General features: G+C 41.8%; 1 protein-coding gene across 2 annotated transcripts in view; it reads left to right on the top strand.

Moving 5' to 3' along the window:
* ACACA (acetyl-CoA carboxylase alpha) overlaps nucleotides 1–15,428 on the top strand; it is a 624,740-nt gene that overhangs the window by 194,851 nt on the left and 414,461 nt on the right. For both annotated transcript variants that reach the window (XM_073542564.1, XM_073542565.1), the window contains exons 32-33: nucleotides 2,186–2,288; nucleotides 10,524–10,631. In XM_073542564.1, coding sequence (XP_073398665.1) covers nucleotides 2,186–2,288; nucleotides 10,524–10,631 — 211 coding nt within the window. The remainder of the gene's footprint in view (nucleotides 1–2,185; nucleotides 2,289–10,523; nucleotides 10,632–15,428) is intronic.

The following is a 15,428-nucleotide window of genomic DNA, read 5'->3' as shown; positions in this document are numbered from 1 at the left end:
CTAAATTCAACCTGCATCAGAAGAAGAAGAAAGTATGGAAAAGGCTTGGAACGGTTCATGATCGAAAGCACACCACATCCTCTGTAAGACTTTGTGGAGGCAGTGTGACGGCATGAGCATGCATGAATTTCCAATCGCATGGGGTCACTAGTGTTTATTGATGATGTGAATAAAGACCAAAGGAGCCGGATGAATTCTGAAGTGTACAGGGCTATATTTTCTGCTCACAATCAACCAAATGCAGCAAGGTCAATTGGACGTTGCTTCACAGTACAGATGGACAGTGACCCAAAACATACTGCGATAGTAACCCAAGAGTTGTTTAAGACAAAGAAGTGGAATGTTCTGCAGTGGATGAGTCAATCACGAAATCTCAACCCCATCGAGCAGCATGTCACATTATTAAGACAAAACTTAAGGCAGAAAGACCAACAAATAAGCAACAACAGAAGTCAGGTGCAGTAAAGGTCTGGCAAAGTATCACAAATGAGGTAACCCGGTGTTTGGTGGCATCCCTGGCTTCCAGAAATCAGGCAGTCATTGCCCGCAAACGATTCTCTACAAATTATTAAAAATTAACATTTTATTTCTGGATAAGTTAATTTGCCTAACAACTTTTGAGCCCCTGAAATGAGGATTGGTAGAAAAATGGTTGCGATTCCTAAATGTTTCACAGAATATTTTTGTTCAAACCTGAAAGTCTACACTTGAGTTGCATCTTAGTTCATTTTAAATCAAAATTAGTAGCGTGCAGAGCCCAAATCACGAAGAGTCGGTCAAGGTCCAGATATTGCTGAACTGTAAATGTGCACTGGCCAGATGGAGACGAAGAGGACACTTTTTGTTCACCTGATGAACACAGGAGCAATAGAGGAAAACACAAAAAGCCACAGTATTGTAATACAGCTCAGTAATCTCTCTCTGTAGAACAGTAGTGAGAACAATCCTCAGAAAGCATGGAGGCTAATTACTACTTCAATGATGTAAATAGAGCTGGCAAACCATCTTTTAGTTGGGCGCGTACGTTATTGTGCCCAGAAGTCTTTGTGCTTGTTGCTTTACAATGCAGGCTCACTGACCAGAAGAAACACAATGGGATGTAGTAGGCTTTGAATATATCTTAGATATTGAAACTCTCTAGTATATTTTAAAAATGAAGTGAGTGAAGCTAAATGGATGCTGCTAATGTTTCTTCTGTTTCTGCATCACTCGCCACACACATTTCGGTTGTGGAAGCTGGAGTCTGTTTTGGGAGTGGGGAATATTGGAATCTGCTTGCACAGTAAGGAATGAAATGTCAGGAAGAATTAGGCATAACTGTCGACTATGGCCCAGCAGGGACTATCTTCTCTTGAATCAATGAGTGTGGCATCTGTCTTTCCATGTGTGCAGATGCACGACCCCTGGGAAGAGAGGTGATTACACAGCTCTCATTGCTCACGTCATAAGCTTTTCTGTTATTTGCCTAATAAAGGCTGATTAGATTAATGCAAGCTTTCTGCATATCAGCCTCTAAAGCTTTACAATTTTAACTTTCTTAAACATTTCAAATGAAGTTGAGCAGGCTTTACAAAGTACGGCGAGGGATTGGGGGAATTGAAAGCACTTTGCAAGGATAGTGTACAGAATTCACACAAAATGCAGCTGATTTGAATGGGTTATCAGGTTTTGGAAAACAAATGTCCCCCTGCTGTAGTTTAAACTCTTGGTGACCACCAAATCACTATTCAAAGTCACTAAAAAACTTTAATGGGTCCCTAAAAAAATAAGTTTTGTACATTTCCTTGGAAACAAAAGTAAAAAAACATACATTTTTAAAGCTTCTAAAATGATAAATAAAAAACATTTTACAATTGGTGCTGATGTAAAGTAGACATGAGGAAAATGCTATTTATTGATGTTTTTGTGTGTTCTGACCGTCTGGATTAAGGGATAAACTTTCAAAGTAGAAAAATTCTTGCTCTGCCTGACTTCATCGCTGCTGACGTCATTGATTGGCTGCAGCAATAATAGACCGCAGGTGAAGGATCAGAGACTGGGGCCACGGTGAGAGGATGAGTAAAGCAAAGATTTGTGTAGTTAAAACAAACCACAAATAGGTGATAGGGGTTTTTCCAAAATTAGAAAACCCCTTTAATGATTCTTTTCAGAGTATAAAAGATAATTTATTTATTTATTTTTTCAGAATGTTTGATGATGTCATGAGTTGCTTTTCTGATTCTCCTCCCCAAAGTCCAATATTCCCTGAGGCAGGTCATCCCTCATTATATGATGAAGATGATAATAAGGTATGTACGTGGAAACACATTATCGTTTTAAATTGTTGGCAATGGACCCAAGTAATTATTTTGTCTAACTTTTTATTGTACAGTTATAGGGGCTAAAAGTCATAGATTAGCAATTACTCTAATTTACATATCAGGTATGCGATGGAAGGTGTGAACCACAACTAGGAAAAAGATTACTTACATTTAAAACTTACCTTTTACAAGCTATAAATTTCTACATTGATACAAACTATTGAAATGGAAAGCAGTTAACAACCAATCAGTGATAAGTATCCAGTTACACAGACTGACCAATAATGATAAGTTATTTCTATAGTGCCAACATATTCCACAGCACTTCAAAATTCGAAGGGGACATGTACAGACAATAGAGACATTCAACAGTTACAGGAGGAGTGAGGGCCCTGCTCGCAAACTTACAATCTATAGGGAAAAAGGGGGAAACACAAAGGAAGAAGTAAAGAATAAGAATAATAAACACAGGTCACCATTCTTGCTATAATGGATGGGAGTACAAGGATTGTCTGTGAAAGACATATTAATGATATGAAACCTGTAAATTTGCTCTCCCCTACATGTGAATGCCGATGAATCACATTTGAATCCTGAAATATGACTTCTGTTTGTGCAGTGGTGATGAAGTCCGGCCTCAAAGGGGGTAACCTGCATGGCCAAATGCGGCACTTAATGATCCCACGTTACTTGCTAATCAAGCATGCATGACACGGAGCATTGTTTTTCATAAAAAGCATGGTTTTCTTAGATTTAGACTTTTTCCTGTCCCACTGCTTAAAAAAACTGTCTTCTAAAATCTTGCAGTAGGTTTGGGAGTTGATTTTGAGTCCATCTCAAACCCGAAAAGTTCAAACTAGTTCATCTTTAATAATACCAGCCCATAGCAGTATCCCACCTCTACCTTGATCGAAGTGGAGATCTGTGCCTATTACTGATCCAACCACGGAACCATCCATCTGTTCAATCAAGAGTCACTCTAATCTTATCAATCCATAAAACCTTTGAAGAATCTGTCTTCACACATTTCCTGGCCCCATCTTGACATTTCTCTGTCTTGTTCAGTGGTGATCAGGTTTAAGCCTACCTTACCTCTGCCATGTCTCTGAGCACTGTGTATTTCTGGGTTCTCCAGGGATGTTGCAGTGACAGAGAAATGTGACAGTACTGGAGGATAATGGATTCCTAGTCGCTTTACATTTTATTCTTCTCAAATCTTTGGCGGTTATTGTGCATCTCTTTTTCTCAACATGGTTTTTCTGAACCTGTTGGCTGTTTGCAGCCAAACGTTTGGTTCTGTGATCACCCTCAATTTCTTTGCAATTTGAAGCGTGCTTCATCCATCTATAAGACTTGAAAGGTTATGTACCCACATTGCAGAAATGCTGCGGAAATTTCCACAACATTTCCACACTCCCACCGCGGGTAAAGCGTAAGCGAATTCGCATGCATTTTTCCCGCGGAAAACAACCATTATAGGCTTGGATTTTTTCCAGTTTTTTTTTTAGTAGTGTTTTCAAAATGCTAGCTTTGCTTTCAGTGTGTAGAGAAGACGTGATCCCATTATTTTGCACCAGTCTTTTTCATTTCTTTATCCCATTGCTTCCAAAGCCAATTTTCTTTTCTTTGAAGAGTTGATGGATTTGTTTATACCAATTGAGGTATAAAGAACGTTGACTGTTTTGTTTTTTTCTGAAAAAAAAACCCTGCAAATCTAGCATTTTGATTTTTTATCTGTTTCTGGATGTGTCTGTATGGGTTAATTTATTTTATATTTTGATTGACCAGACTTTTACATGCCTTCATGAGCAAGGGGAAGTATTTAATTGTTTTTCAGCACAACATAACCAGGCCCATGGAGCACATATGAGATGTCATTGGTCAGCAATTGTAAAGGGAGCTTCAAGCAGTGTATCCTGGTGATTTGCCCAAGTGCATTAATAATGGCAGAACATTCCTCAGACAACCATTTACACCTTCACCCCCCCAGCCTGTTTTCAACTTCATGACCAGGCCAAATTTTACAATTCTGAACCTGTGTCATTTTATGTGGTAATAACTCTGGAACACTTCAATGGATCCCACTGATTCTGACATTGTTGTTGTGATGATACATTGTGCTTTATGATAGTGGTAAAATTTGTTTGATACAAATGGTGTTTGTGAAAAAATAGGAAATTTGGCAAAAATGTTAAAAATTTTGCTTCACAGGAACTGAAGCAATGTAATGTGTAAGGAAAAAATGAACATTTAACTCCACAAAAATTTTACTTTAGACCCATTTTTTTTTTATTTTCACAAGGGTAACAGGAGAAAATGGACTCCAAAAATTATTGTGCAATTTCTCCTCAGTATAATGATACCCCACATGTGGGAGAAAACTACTGTTTGGGCTCACGGCAAGGCTCAGAAGGGAAGGAGCACCTCTTGACTTTTTGAATGCAAAATTTGCTGGCACCAATGGCGGACGTCATGTCGCGTTTGGAGAGCCCAGGTTGTGCCTAAACAGTGTAAACCCTGTACAAGTACACATTTTATAAACTAGACCCTCGAGGAATGTATCTAGATGTGTGGTGTGCACCTTGAACCCCCAGGTGCTTCACAGAAGTTCACAGTGACTTGCAAACGTATTCACCCTCCTTGGTATGTTTCGTATTTTTCTACCTCACAAACTGGAATTTCACTGTTTTTTTTGAGTGTTTGCATCTGTTCATGTAATGAACATGCCTACAATTGTGAACTTTTTTTATTGTGACGCAAACAACAAATAGAATAAAATACCTGAAAACTTCAGTGTTCATAACTATTACCCCCCTAAAGTCAGCACTTTATAGAGCCTCTTGTGGAAATTACAACTGCAAATCACTTTGGATAAGTCCCTATAAGTTTCCCACTGTGATATTTGCACATTTCTTAAGGCAAAGCTGCTCCAGCTCCTTCAAGTTAGATGGATTCCTTTGGTGAACAATAATCTTCAAGTCTGACCACAGATTCTCATTTGGATTAAGATCTGGACGTTGACTAGGCCACACCAAAACATTTTCATTTTTCCACTTAAACCACTTCAGTGTTGATTTATCAGTATGCTTTGGTTCATTGTCTTGTTGAAAGGTTAACTTCCCAGTCTTAAATCACTGACATACTGAAACAGGATTTGCTGCATTTCGCACCATCCATCTTCCACTCGACTCAGACCATTTCACCTGTCTCTGCTGCTGAAAAACATCTCCACTCCATGATGCTGCCACTACCATAGTTTCTCATTGCGGAGATTGACATGCTAAGCATGCTGAGATGAGGAGACTTAAAGCCGCAATGATCCTCTGGGAAATATGAAAATTGTCTCTTCAGAGAGGAAGAGGACTAGAACTCTAGTGCCACCTATTGGAAGTAGCAATCCTAAAAGTCAATGTCGACCCTTTAACGAGCCTTGCTATATGACTTAGGATAAAAGCCAAACCAGAATCTCAGTTTGCAGACACTGTGTTTCAGGGTACTGCCCCTCGTCAGTGCAAAAGTGTGAGATCTGGTTTGGCTGTGTGAGAGGCGTTTGACCGAAATCCAAGAAGTATCGTTTCTCATTGCGGAGATTGACATGCTAAGCTTGCCGAGATGAGGAGACTTAAAGCCGCAATGCTCCTCTGGGAAATATGAAAATTGTCTTTTCAGAGAGGAAGAGGACTAGAACTCTAGTGCCACCTATTGGAAGTAGCAATCCTAAAAGTCAATGTCGACCCTTTAACGAGCCTTGTTACATGACTTAGGATAAAAGCCAAACCAGAATCTCAATTTGCAGACACTTGCATATTTCCCAGAGGAGCATTGCTCGTTAAAGAGTCGACATTGACTTTTGGATTGCTACTTCCAATAAGTGATTAGGCTACTTTATTCTTCGGGTCGGTGCGATTACAGCGATGCCAGATTTACCGAATATACTCTAGTATAAGCTGAGATTTTCATCCCATTTTTTAGGCTGAAAGTGACATTCTTGGCTTATGCTCGAGTCATTGTCCCAGGGGGGAGCACAGGAGCCGGAGGCGGTCAGATCATACTCATCCCCACCTGGCGCGGTCTCTGCACTTCCCTGTTTTTCCAGATGGTCTCCGGCGCCGCAGCTCTTCCTGTGTTCAGTGGTCACGTGGTACCGCTCATTAAAGTAATGAATATGCACACCACTCCACTCCCATAGGCGTGGAGCGCATATTCATTGCTTTAATGAGTGGTACCACATGACCGCTGAACACTGGAAGGAGCTACTGGAGACCATCGGAGAAGCAAGAATTGCAGAGACCGCACCAGGAGAGGGTGAGTATGACGGGGAGAAAGGGGGGAACAATGCGATATTCACCTGTCCCCGTTCCACCGCCACGTGCTGCTGTCTTATGTGTTCTCTGGCTGTGACGTTCAGGTCAGAGGGCGCGATGGCGTGTTTAGTGCGTGCCCTCTGCCTTAATAGTCACTGCAGAGATCCGGAAGACAGAGCGGCGGGTGGCAGTGGAACGGGGACAGGTGAATATCGCAGGTGCCGGGGCCCTGAGCCAGCAGTGACACCCGCACCTGGCCCCCATAGCGCGTAGGTGTCCCCACCTGCTTAGGACACTGGCACCTGGCCCCCAGCGACGAGAGGTGAGTGTCATTTTTTTTATCGCAGCTGCAACAGCATATGGGGCATATATATCTATGGGGCATTTTATGGGGGCCATCAACCTTTATGCAGCATTATATGGGGAATCTTATGGGGCCATCAACCTTTATGGAGCAGCATATGGGGCATATTATTCTATGAAGCATCTTATGGGGCCATCAACCTTTATGGAGCAGCATATGTGGCATATTATTCTATGGAGCATCTTATGGGGCCATCAACCTTTATGGAGCAGTATATGGGGCATATTATTCTATGGAGCATCTTATGGGGCCATCATTAACCTGTTATGCAGCATTATATGGATCATCTTATGGGGCCATCAACCTTTATGGAGCAGTATATGGGGCATCTTATTCTATGGAGCATCTTATGGGGCCATCATTAACCTGTTATGCAGCATTATATGGAGCATCTTATGGGGCCATTATTAACCTTTGTGCAGCATTATATGGAACGTATTTTGTATGGAGCATCTTATGGGGCTCCTGATTCAATATGGATATTCAAAAACAACCTACTGATGTCTTAATTAATTTTACTTTTATTGGTATCTATTTTTATTTTTGAAATTTAACAGCTGCTGCATTTTCCACCCAAGGCTTATACTTGAGTCAATAAGTTTTCCCAGTTTTTTGTGGCAAAATTAGGGGCCTCAGCTTATACTCAGGTTGGCTTATACTCTAGTATATACAGAATTTTTTATGTTTGGCTTCTATCACACACTAAAAGACACTTTTTGTTTTGTAAAAACAAGTTTTTCCATTGCCATATTTTGAGAGCTATATTTTTTTACGTTTCTGCCGGCAGAGTCGTGTGAGTGCTTGTTTTTTTGCTAGAAGTGTCGGCATTTTTATTGATTCTATTTTTGGACGCATGATATTTTTGACTGCTTTCTATTACGATTGTCGGTAAAAAGAAACAAAAAACAACAATTCAGGATTTTTCCTTTTTTTAATGGTTGTCCGGGTGTAGTAACATTTTTAAGGCAGCTTTATTCTTCGGGTCAGTACGATTACAGCAATACTACATTTCTATAATTTTTTATGTTTTGGCGCTCTTACACAATAAAAACTTATAGGAAAAAATAATTATTTTTGCATCTCTGTATTCTGAGAGCTAAGTTTGCCCACTGACAAAGACATGAACACTCTATAATTTTAAGGGTAGGTTAATTTTAACATTGAGAGATAGAATAACAAAAATAAATTCCAGAAAATCACATTGTATAAATTATATATTTATTTGCATTTTGCAGTGAGAATTAAGTATTTGATCCCTCTGGTAAACGAGACTTAATATTTGGTGTCAAAAAGCTTGTTGGCAAGCACAGCAGTCAGACTTTTTTGTAGTTGATGATGAGGTCTGTGCACAATTTTGGTCCACTCCTCTTTGCAGATCATTTCTAAATCCTAAAGATTTTGAGGCTGTCGCTTGGCAACTCGGAGCTTCAACTCCCTCCATAAGTTTTATAGGTTGTGTCATTCCTGACGCGGCAATACCAAAGATTTGTTCTTTTTTTTGTCTTTTTTTCCCCATAAAAATATTTATATATATATATATATTGTGACAGGGTAACTGGTGAAGTGATAGAGGGGAGATACGTGTCACTGCGCCTGATGGTGACAGTGATGTAAAACCAATTAGTTTCTTCTAGCACAGTACATGTTGAGAGGATGAAATGAGAGTTAGGTTATGCGCTGGATTTAGAGGACCTCCATAGAACGGGTGGCAGGAGGGCCACCTTATTTCCACATGCAGAGTCCCTTGTTTTAAAATATATATATATATATATATATATATATATATATATATATATATATATATATATATATATATTTTACACTTTTTAATTTTTACTTCTCTACTTAGTCCCACTAACAGCACCGGACCAAAAGACCTCGAATTTATGGTCCAATTTAAAAAGAACCCAATAAATAATCCCATAAGGGCTCCATACTAGGCAAAGTGAAATGTGCAATGATAAGTTAAATATATATTAAAGCCAACATATACAGATAATAGCATGTGAATGCAAAAAGTGCCAAGTGCCAAAGGTGCAATGGAAGCAGGGGGGAGCAATTGAGGGTATATAACTTTAAGGCCCGCCGATCACAGAGCAGCACAACCCCACTAAATTGCTTTGCTTTATGACGGTCAGTGCTGCACTGACACAAGTTAGTTAGATCATGCACTGCTTATGATATAACTAACTTGCTAGCCCTGGTGACCCAGATGGCGTTATCAAACATTGGGTCACCATGCCAGCGATCAGCTCTCACAATGACATTGTGGGGGTGCCGATCGGGCAGCAGAAGGATCCTCCCTCTTCTTGCCTTCTAAATTCTGCGATTGACATTGATTTCCTTATTTAGATTGTTAATCTGCTGGGAGTGAAGCGGGCAGTGGTGCGGACAACGCTTTTGGCAGTGAGTGCTGTCAGCCATCATGTCAGCTGAACATCTGACAGTGATTGCGTGCACACATTTCCGGTGCACACAAAATCACCTAGATGTTTCCATATGTCCAAGGTCAGGAAGTACTTCCCAACTTGGATGTATGGATACGCCTAAGGTTGAGAAGGGGTTAATACCATCATTGATGGTAGCCAATACATGTAAGCGTGTGTACTACTGCGCATGCCGTTCATACTAGATACGGAATAAATTTAAATATTTTGAAAATTTTTGGTTCCGTTTTCCATCATTTCCATATCACCAACAGGTCTATCCATCCTGTGATTTCCATAATTCCATGACTTTTTCTTCTTGGTTCTGCAATTTCAATGTTGAAGAGTGTTTTTCTTTCTATTTTTATAATATATATATTAGAATTTTTCCTAGCATATTAACAATTTCAATCCGGTTTCAGTGACACACTTTTCTTTACTCAAGTCTATCTAGAACCATGTGTCACCTAAGAAGTATTTAGTGTCACAAAATGTTAAGTGATTTGTAGCAGCTCTGGGTCTGTTGGAATTTAAAGTTTTTTTTTTTATTCCTTTGTTGCCGCAAGATTTAGTTGATGGCAGCTTCTTTTAGGCTGGTCAGCTGATGTTGTTTTGTAACCACTCCCATATCCCTTTAAATAGCCATATGACCCATCAGCTGGTCGTCTGTTATAGAGTTACTTCTATGCAGACCAGCTAGGGGTGTGGAGTCCCTACTTTGTCTCTAGCGTCTTTACCGACGGCCAGTGCATTAGCTAGGGTTAGTAGATGTGATAGTCCATTTTAGTGATTGGTAAGCATCTAAGCACCTGGACCCCCACTGATCTATGATGTTTCAAAAGTTTATTAAAAGTGCAGTTACTCTTTAGGACGTTACTTACATGCTGGTGGCCATAAATCGTCAGACAACGCTTGCATAAATGCCCTTTTTCAAAAATAAGCTTTTGATTTGTGTAATATACCGTAAGCCTCAAGAGATGATTGTATACTGAAAATTAGTGTTCATGTGCTTTTATTTGTGCTCTGTACCTCTAGATTATTGTACCTGTATTCTTTCTACTTTTCCAGAGTTTTGAAATTTTATTCTTAACTTTTATTCTTATTTTTTGTGTCTAATTATCTTTTACAGAGCAACCGAGATGAACCTATCCACATCCTGAACATTGCTATCAAAACTGACTGCGATATAGATGATAATAGTTTGGCTGCCATGTTTCGAAACTTTACGCAAAATAAAGTAAGAACTTTATATTAGTTTGATGCTCTAATGATGCATAACAAAATTAGTATGTTAGATGCATTGTTTTACTGTTCTTTATCGCATTTATTGCATCATGCAGCTACTAGTGATTGCAGGTGGAAAAGACTAGATTGCTGCTCACTTTTTTACCAGTTGATTTTAAAATCCTTGAAACTACTTCTCTTTCCCCGCTGGGAGAGAAAAAAATATCAGTATTTCTTTTCTTAAAAACAAATAGAAGCGGAAAAGATAGTTTTGATTTTCATCTGTATCAAGCCTCAGGCAGTAGGAGGGAAAAAAACATTTAAACATCTACTAGAATAATCCCAATTGTCCAAATAATATCTCAGCCGCAGCATGTTTATAGAAATTAGGATCATATACTTGTAAATGACTTGCAGAGGAGATGGAAGCAGTCAGCGTTAATGGAGTTTCTCCAGGTGCTGCTGCCTAATCGCCTGCTTATAACTGTAGACTGACTGAGAAGCCCACATTATCACAATGTAATCAGAATCCTGTTGCTATGCTGTCATTATATGCCACTTGTGGAATTTTAAAAGCAATAACAATTTTGATGTTAAAACTCCAAGTATTAGAGTTATTTTCTCTACCGGACAGTAATATTATGGCAAATGCTTGCTATCTGAATGTATTTTTTTCCTCTAATTGCAATTCTCCTTCTCTGAATGCTGAGTGGATTGAGCTGTTAGCTCTTGTGATTCTCACTACTCTGAAATACAATAAATGGAAAGATGATAATTACTTGTAGTTAGCACATCTCTCATGGGTGTGTTTATAGGCTGACCCTTAAGGTAGCACTGTCCATTATGGTTGTTAACTTGTGATGAGCGCAAGATCTCGTTACTAGAGTTTGACTAAGGTGCTCGGGTATGCACCAAGTATTGTGGGTGCTCAAGTGACACGTTCGAGTCCCCATGCCCACATGTTTCGCGACTGTTAAACAGCCACAAAGCTTGTGGGAATTCTCCATGTTTGTCAGGCAATCCCTGCATGTTTTGTGCCTAACAGCCTCGAAACGTGCGGCCGCTGGGACTTGAACATGTCACTCGAGCACTCGCCATTCTTGGTGCATACCCAAGTAACCTAACCAAACTCTAGTAATGAGCACTTGCGCTCATCACTAGTTAGCAACCATAATGGACAGTGTATTTGGCAGGAGTCCTTCAGCTGCGACGCTCATGAATGAATCTTTAGTTATACAATCACCTTTAAATTTTTAAATTACCTTGGCTATTAGCCAAATGGAGTGCAATACCGCCCTACAATGTAGACCAGGATATGAACTAAGACCCAAAACTTAAATGTCCAAAAGCTACAGGTAAAAACTCAAGGTAAGCAACGTATCTCAAAGGCTAAGAAATTTCAGTGAAGAAACCATTACCATTAATTTAATTCTTAGAGCAAATCTAGTGCATTTGGAAATGCCTTGCCTATAGATCAAAAAGTACATTTACAGCTTTAGGCCGGAGTCACGCTACCGTAGAATATGGACGAGTGCTATGCGAGAAAACATCGCATAGCGCTCGGCTCAGTGTTAATCTATGGGGCAGCTCATATCACTGTATTTTTTCTCTGGCGTATTCTACGTGCGTGTAAAATTGCAGCATGCTGCAATTTTACGCGTATATCGGCCGAGTCTCGCCAATGCTAGCCAAAGGTACAAGAAAAAATCGGACACCATACGGACCATGCAAGTGCCAACATACCACCAACACTGTGTGCCAACCTTGTGAATACTTACAGAAAACATTTGACTTCTGTCATTGCCAACAAAGGATATATAACAAAATATTGAGAGAAACTTTTGTTAATGATGACCAAATACTTATTTTCCACCATAATTTGCAAAATAAATCTTGCCAAATCAGACAAGGTGATTTTCTGGATTTGTTTTCTCCTTTTTGACTCTCATTGTTGTGGTCTACCTATGATGTCAATTACAGGCCTCTCTCATCTTTGTAAGTGGGAAAACTTGTACAATTGGTGGCTGACTAAATACTTTTTTCCCCACTGTATATGTATATATATATATTGTATAGATAGATAGATAGATAGATTAAAAGCCAGCAAATCATCTACCGCGTACAGTATAATCACAGAGTGACAGGTTAGAATAGACAGAATAGATATATACACATATACAATAGATGTAATATATATATATATATGTGTGTCAGTGACACACGCATATATAGAAAAATATTCAGAATTGAGAGTCATCAGTGGTTGATACCTTTTAATTGTTAACTGAAAAGATGGTAACACATTGCAAGCTTTCGAGACTACTCAGGTCTCTTCTTCAGGCTAGACTAATACAAAATCTGAAGAGTCACATATTTATGCACAATACAACACAGAAAAATAGCCAACAAAGGCTATGCACACAGCTTTGGGCTGATATTAATAGCCTTGGAAGGGGCCATGGATACTGCCCCCCTCCTGGCTAAAAATATCAGCTCTCAACTGCTCCAAAAAAGGCGCATCTCTAAGCCTCGCTCTTCCCACTTGCCCTGTAGCGGTGGCAAGTGGGGTAATAGTTGGGGGGGTTGATGTCACTTTTGTATTGTCAGGTGACATCAGGCCCAGAGGTTAGTAATGTAGAGGCGTCCATTAGATTCCCCCATTACTATCCCCATAGTCACATTGTAAGAAAACAGACACCCAGAAAAAAGTCCTTTAATTGAAATAAAGACACAGACTCCTTTAATAATATCAACTAAACCATACTTACAACCTCACCTAATTCCCTCGAAGCCTTCGATCTCCTGTAATAAAACTAAAATAAAAAAAAGCAATATACCATACCTGTTGGTCGTTCTGTTCCACGCTGTAATCCATATCTGGGGGAGAATTAGTTTTCAACCTGGACGGTGCCAAGATGCGACCGGCCTAGCTGAGAACCACTGGTGAATGAGATTGTCACGTCCCCTACCGGCGCCGTCACCTACCCACGCTGGCCCGGGCGCACCTCTCGCCGCGCTCCCACTCCACGGCGCGCCCCCGCTCCCGATATTCGGCCTCCTAGACGTCGGTCCTGCGCTCATGCGCCCGACGTTTCACCCGGCGCTCAGACTGATGGGACCTCTGATGCGCTGGCTCCGCCCCCAACATGCTGGCGCCCACCGGCCATATCTTCCCGGCGTCTTCCCAGGTAAGACGCCTGTTAACCCTGCGGTGTCGCTGTCCGTTCGGCCAGCGTTCGCCCACTCTTCAGGCCCTATATTCCCTTTGTGTGTGCCCTGTCGGTCCTGTGTTTAGCAGCCACTGTGTCCTTCTCTTGTACTCCTCCTGTGCCCCTGTTTCCCTGGCTCCTGTGTCTCGCTTCCCCTGCTCCTATCCCCGCTAGGTTCTCTGGGCTTCCCTAGCCTATGTGTGCTTTGCTTTGCTTCCCTGAGCTCTGTGTCCTTTTGTTACCTTATACCTCCCTCTCTTGCAGCCTCCGTACCCCGTCAGAACCGGCTACTCCCTGCCTCTGGATCTGCAGCCACTGTTAGCTCCTCCGTTGTAGCCCTCGGATTCTCTACTTCCGATTCCCTAGTTCCTACCCAGTCGTCCCTTTGGCTCCGTCTGTCACGGTTTCATCCCTTGTGGGCCTGCCCCTAACACTCCCTGTATAGGGGGTGGCTCCACCTGGCCAGCTCGCCCGCAGGGGCTCTGGAGCCGTGACCCAGAGGGTCCACTCCGGGTTGTACCTCTCTCCTCTCCTTAGCACAACCGTAACAGATTAACAGGCCATGGACCCCGCTGGAATCTCGGCTACGCAAAAAGAGTTAGTTTTCTTACGGGAAGACCAAACGCGTATTATGTCCTTCATGAAGTCTATGGACGCACGCCTTTCCGCCCTCCAATCGTCGGACCCTAGTAATGCGGCCTAGCTGGCCAGCTTACAACAGGAGCTGGCGCAGCAGCGCGATACTCAGACCCACATTATCAGCTACATGGCTTCGGTCGATAGTCGGTTACTTTCGCTGCAAGCAGCGGCGGCTGCTCCCCCCCAGTCACTAGCACCTACCCCCAACCGCGTTTGGCCAAACCGCCCCGGTATAACGGGGACGCAAAACTATGCCGGGGCTTCCTGAACCAATGCCGTCTCCATTTCGAATTACTACCCCAGCAATACCCCACGGACCGGTCCAAGGTGGCCTTCATAATCTCCCATCTGGAGGGGGACGTCTTGGCATGGGTGAATCCCCTCTGGGAACGGGACGACCCCCTGGTTACTCATTTGTCATTTTTTTTGGATACTTTTCGGCGGGTATTCGACGAGCCAGGCCGTCTTGCCTCTACTACTGAGTCTTTATTCAGTCTGTGCCAGGGTTCTCAAACTGTGGGTCAATACGCCATACATTTTCGAACGCTCTCGTCCGATCTAGGCTGGAATAATGAGGCACTGGTGGGAGCCTTTTGGCGAGGTCTGTCTGGTCGAATAAAGGACGAACTCGTGGGCCGCGATACTCCCACTGCCCTCGAGGATCTAATTTCCCTGGCCACTCGAATCGATCTTCGGTTCCAGGAGCGGGCCCGTGAGAGAAAACTTGCGCGCCCAGTGCCACCCGCTCGCAGACCGCCCAGTCCTCGACCCAGAGCTCTAACTTCTGTTTCTATACCCGAACCGATGCAAGTAGAACGCTTGAAGCTCTCCGACCAGCGACGTAATGAGAGAAGCACCCACGGTCTCTGTTTCTATTGCGGCACTGGGTCTCATTTGCTCCGAACCTGTCCGGAAAACTTCTCCGCCTAGGTCAGGTAAGAGAGGCCTCCCTAGGTGTACAT

The sequence above is a fragment of the Dendrobates tinctorius genome, unplaced genomic scaffold, assembly GCF_039654945.1.
Source record: "Dendrobates tinctorius isolate UK_male_01 unplaced genomic scaffold, ASM3965494v1 ptg000127l, whole genome shotgun sequence".
Taxonomy (NCBI): domain Eukaryota; kingdom Metazoa; phylum Chordata; class Amphibia; order Anura; family Dendrobatidae; genus Dendrobates; species Dendrobates tinctorius.
Note: the sequence above shows the minus strand (reverse complement) of the source record. Positions and strands in the feature narration are given on the sequence as shown.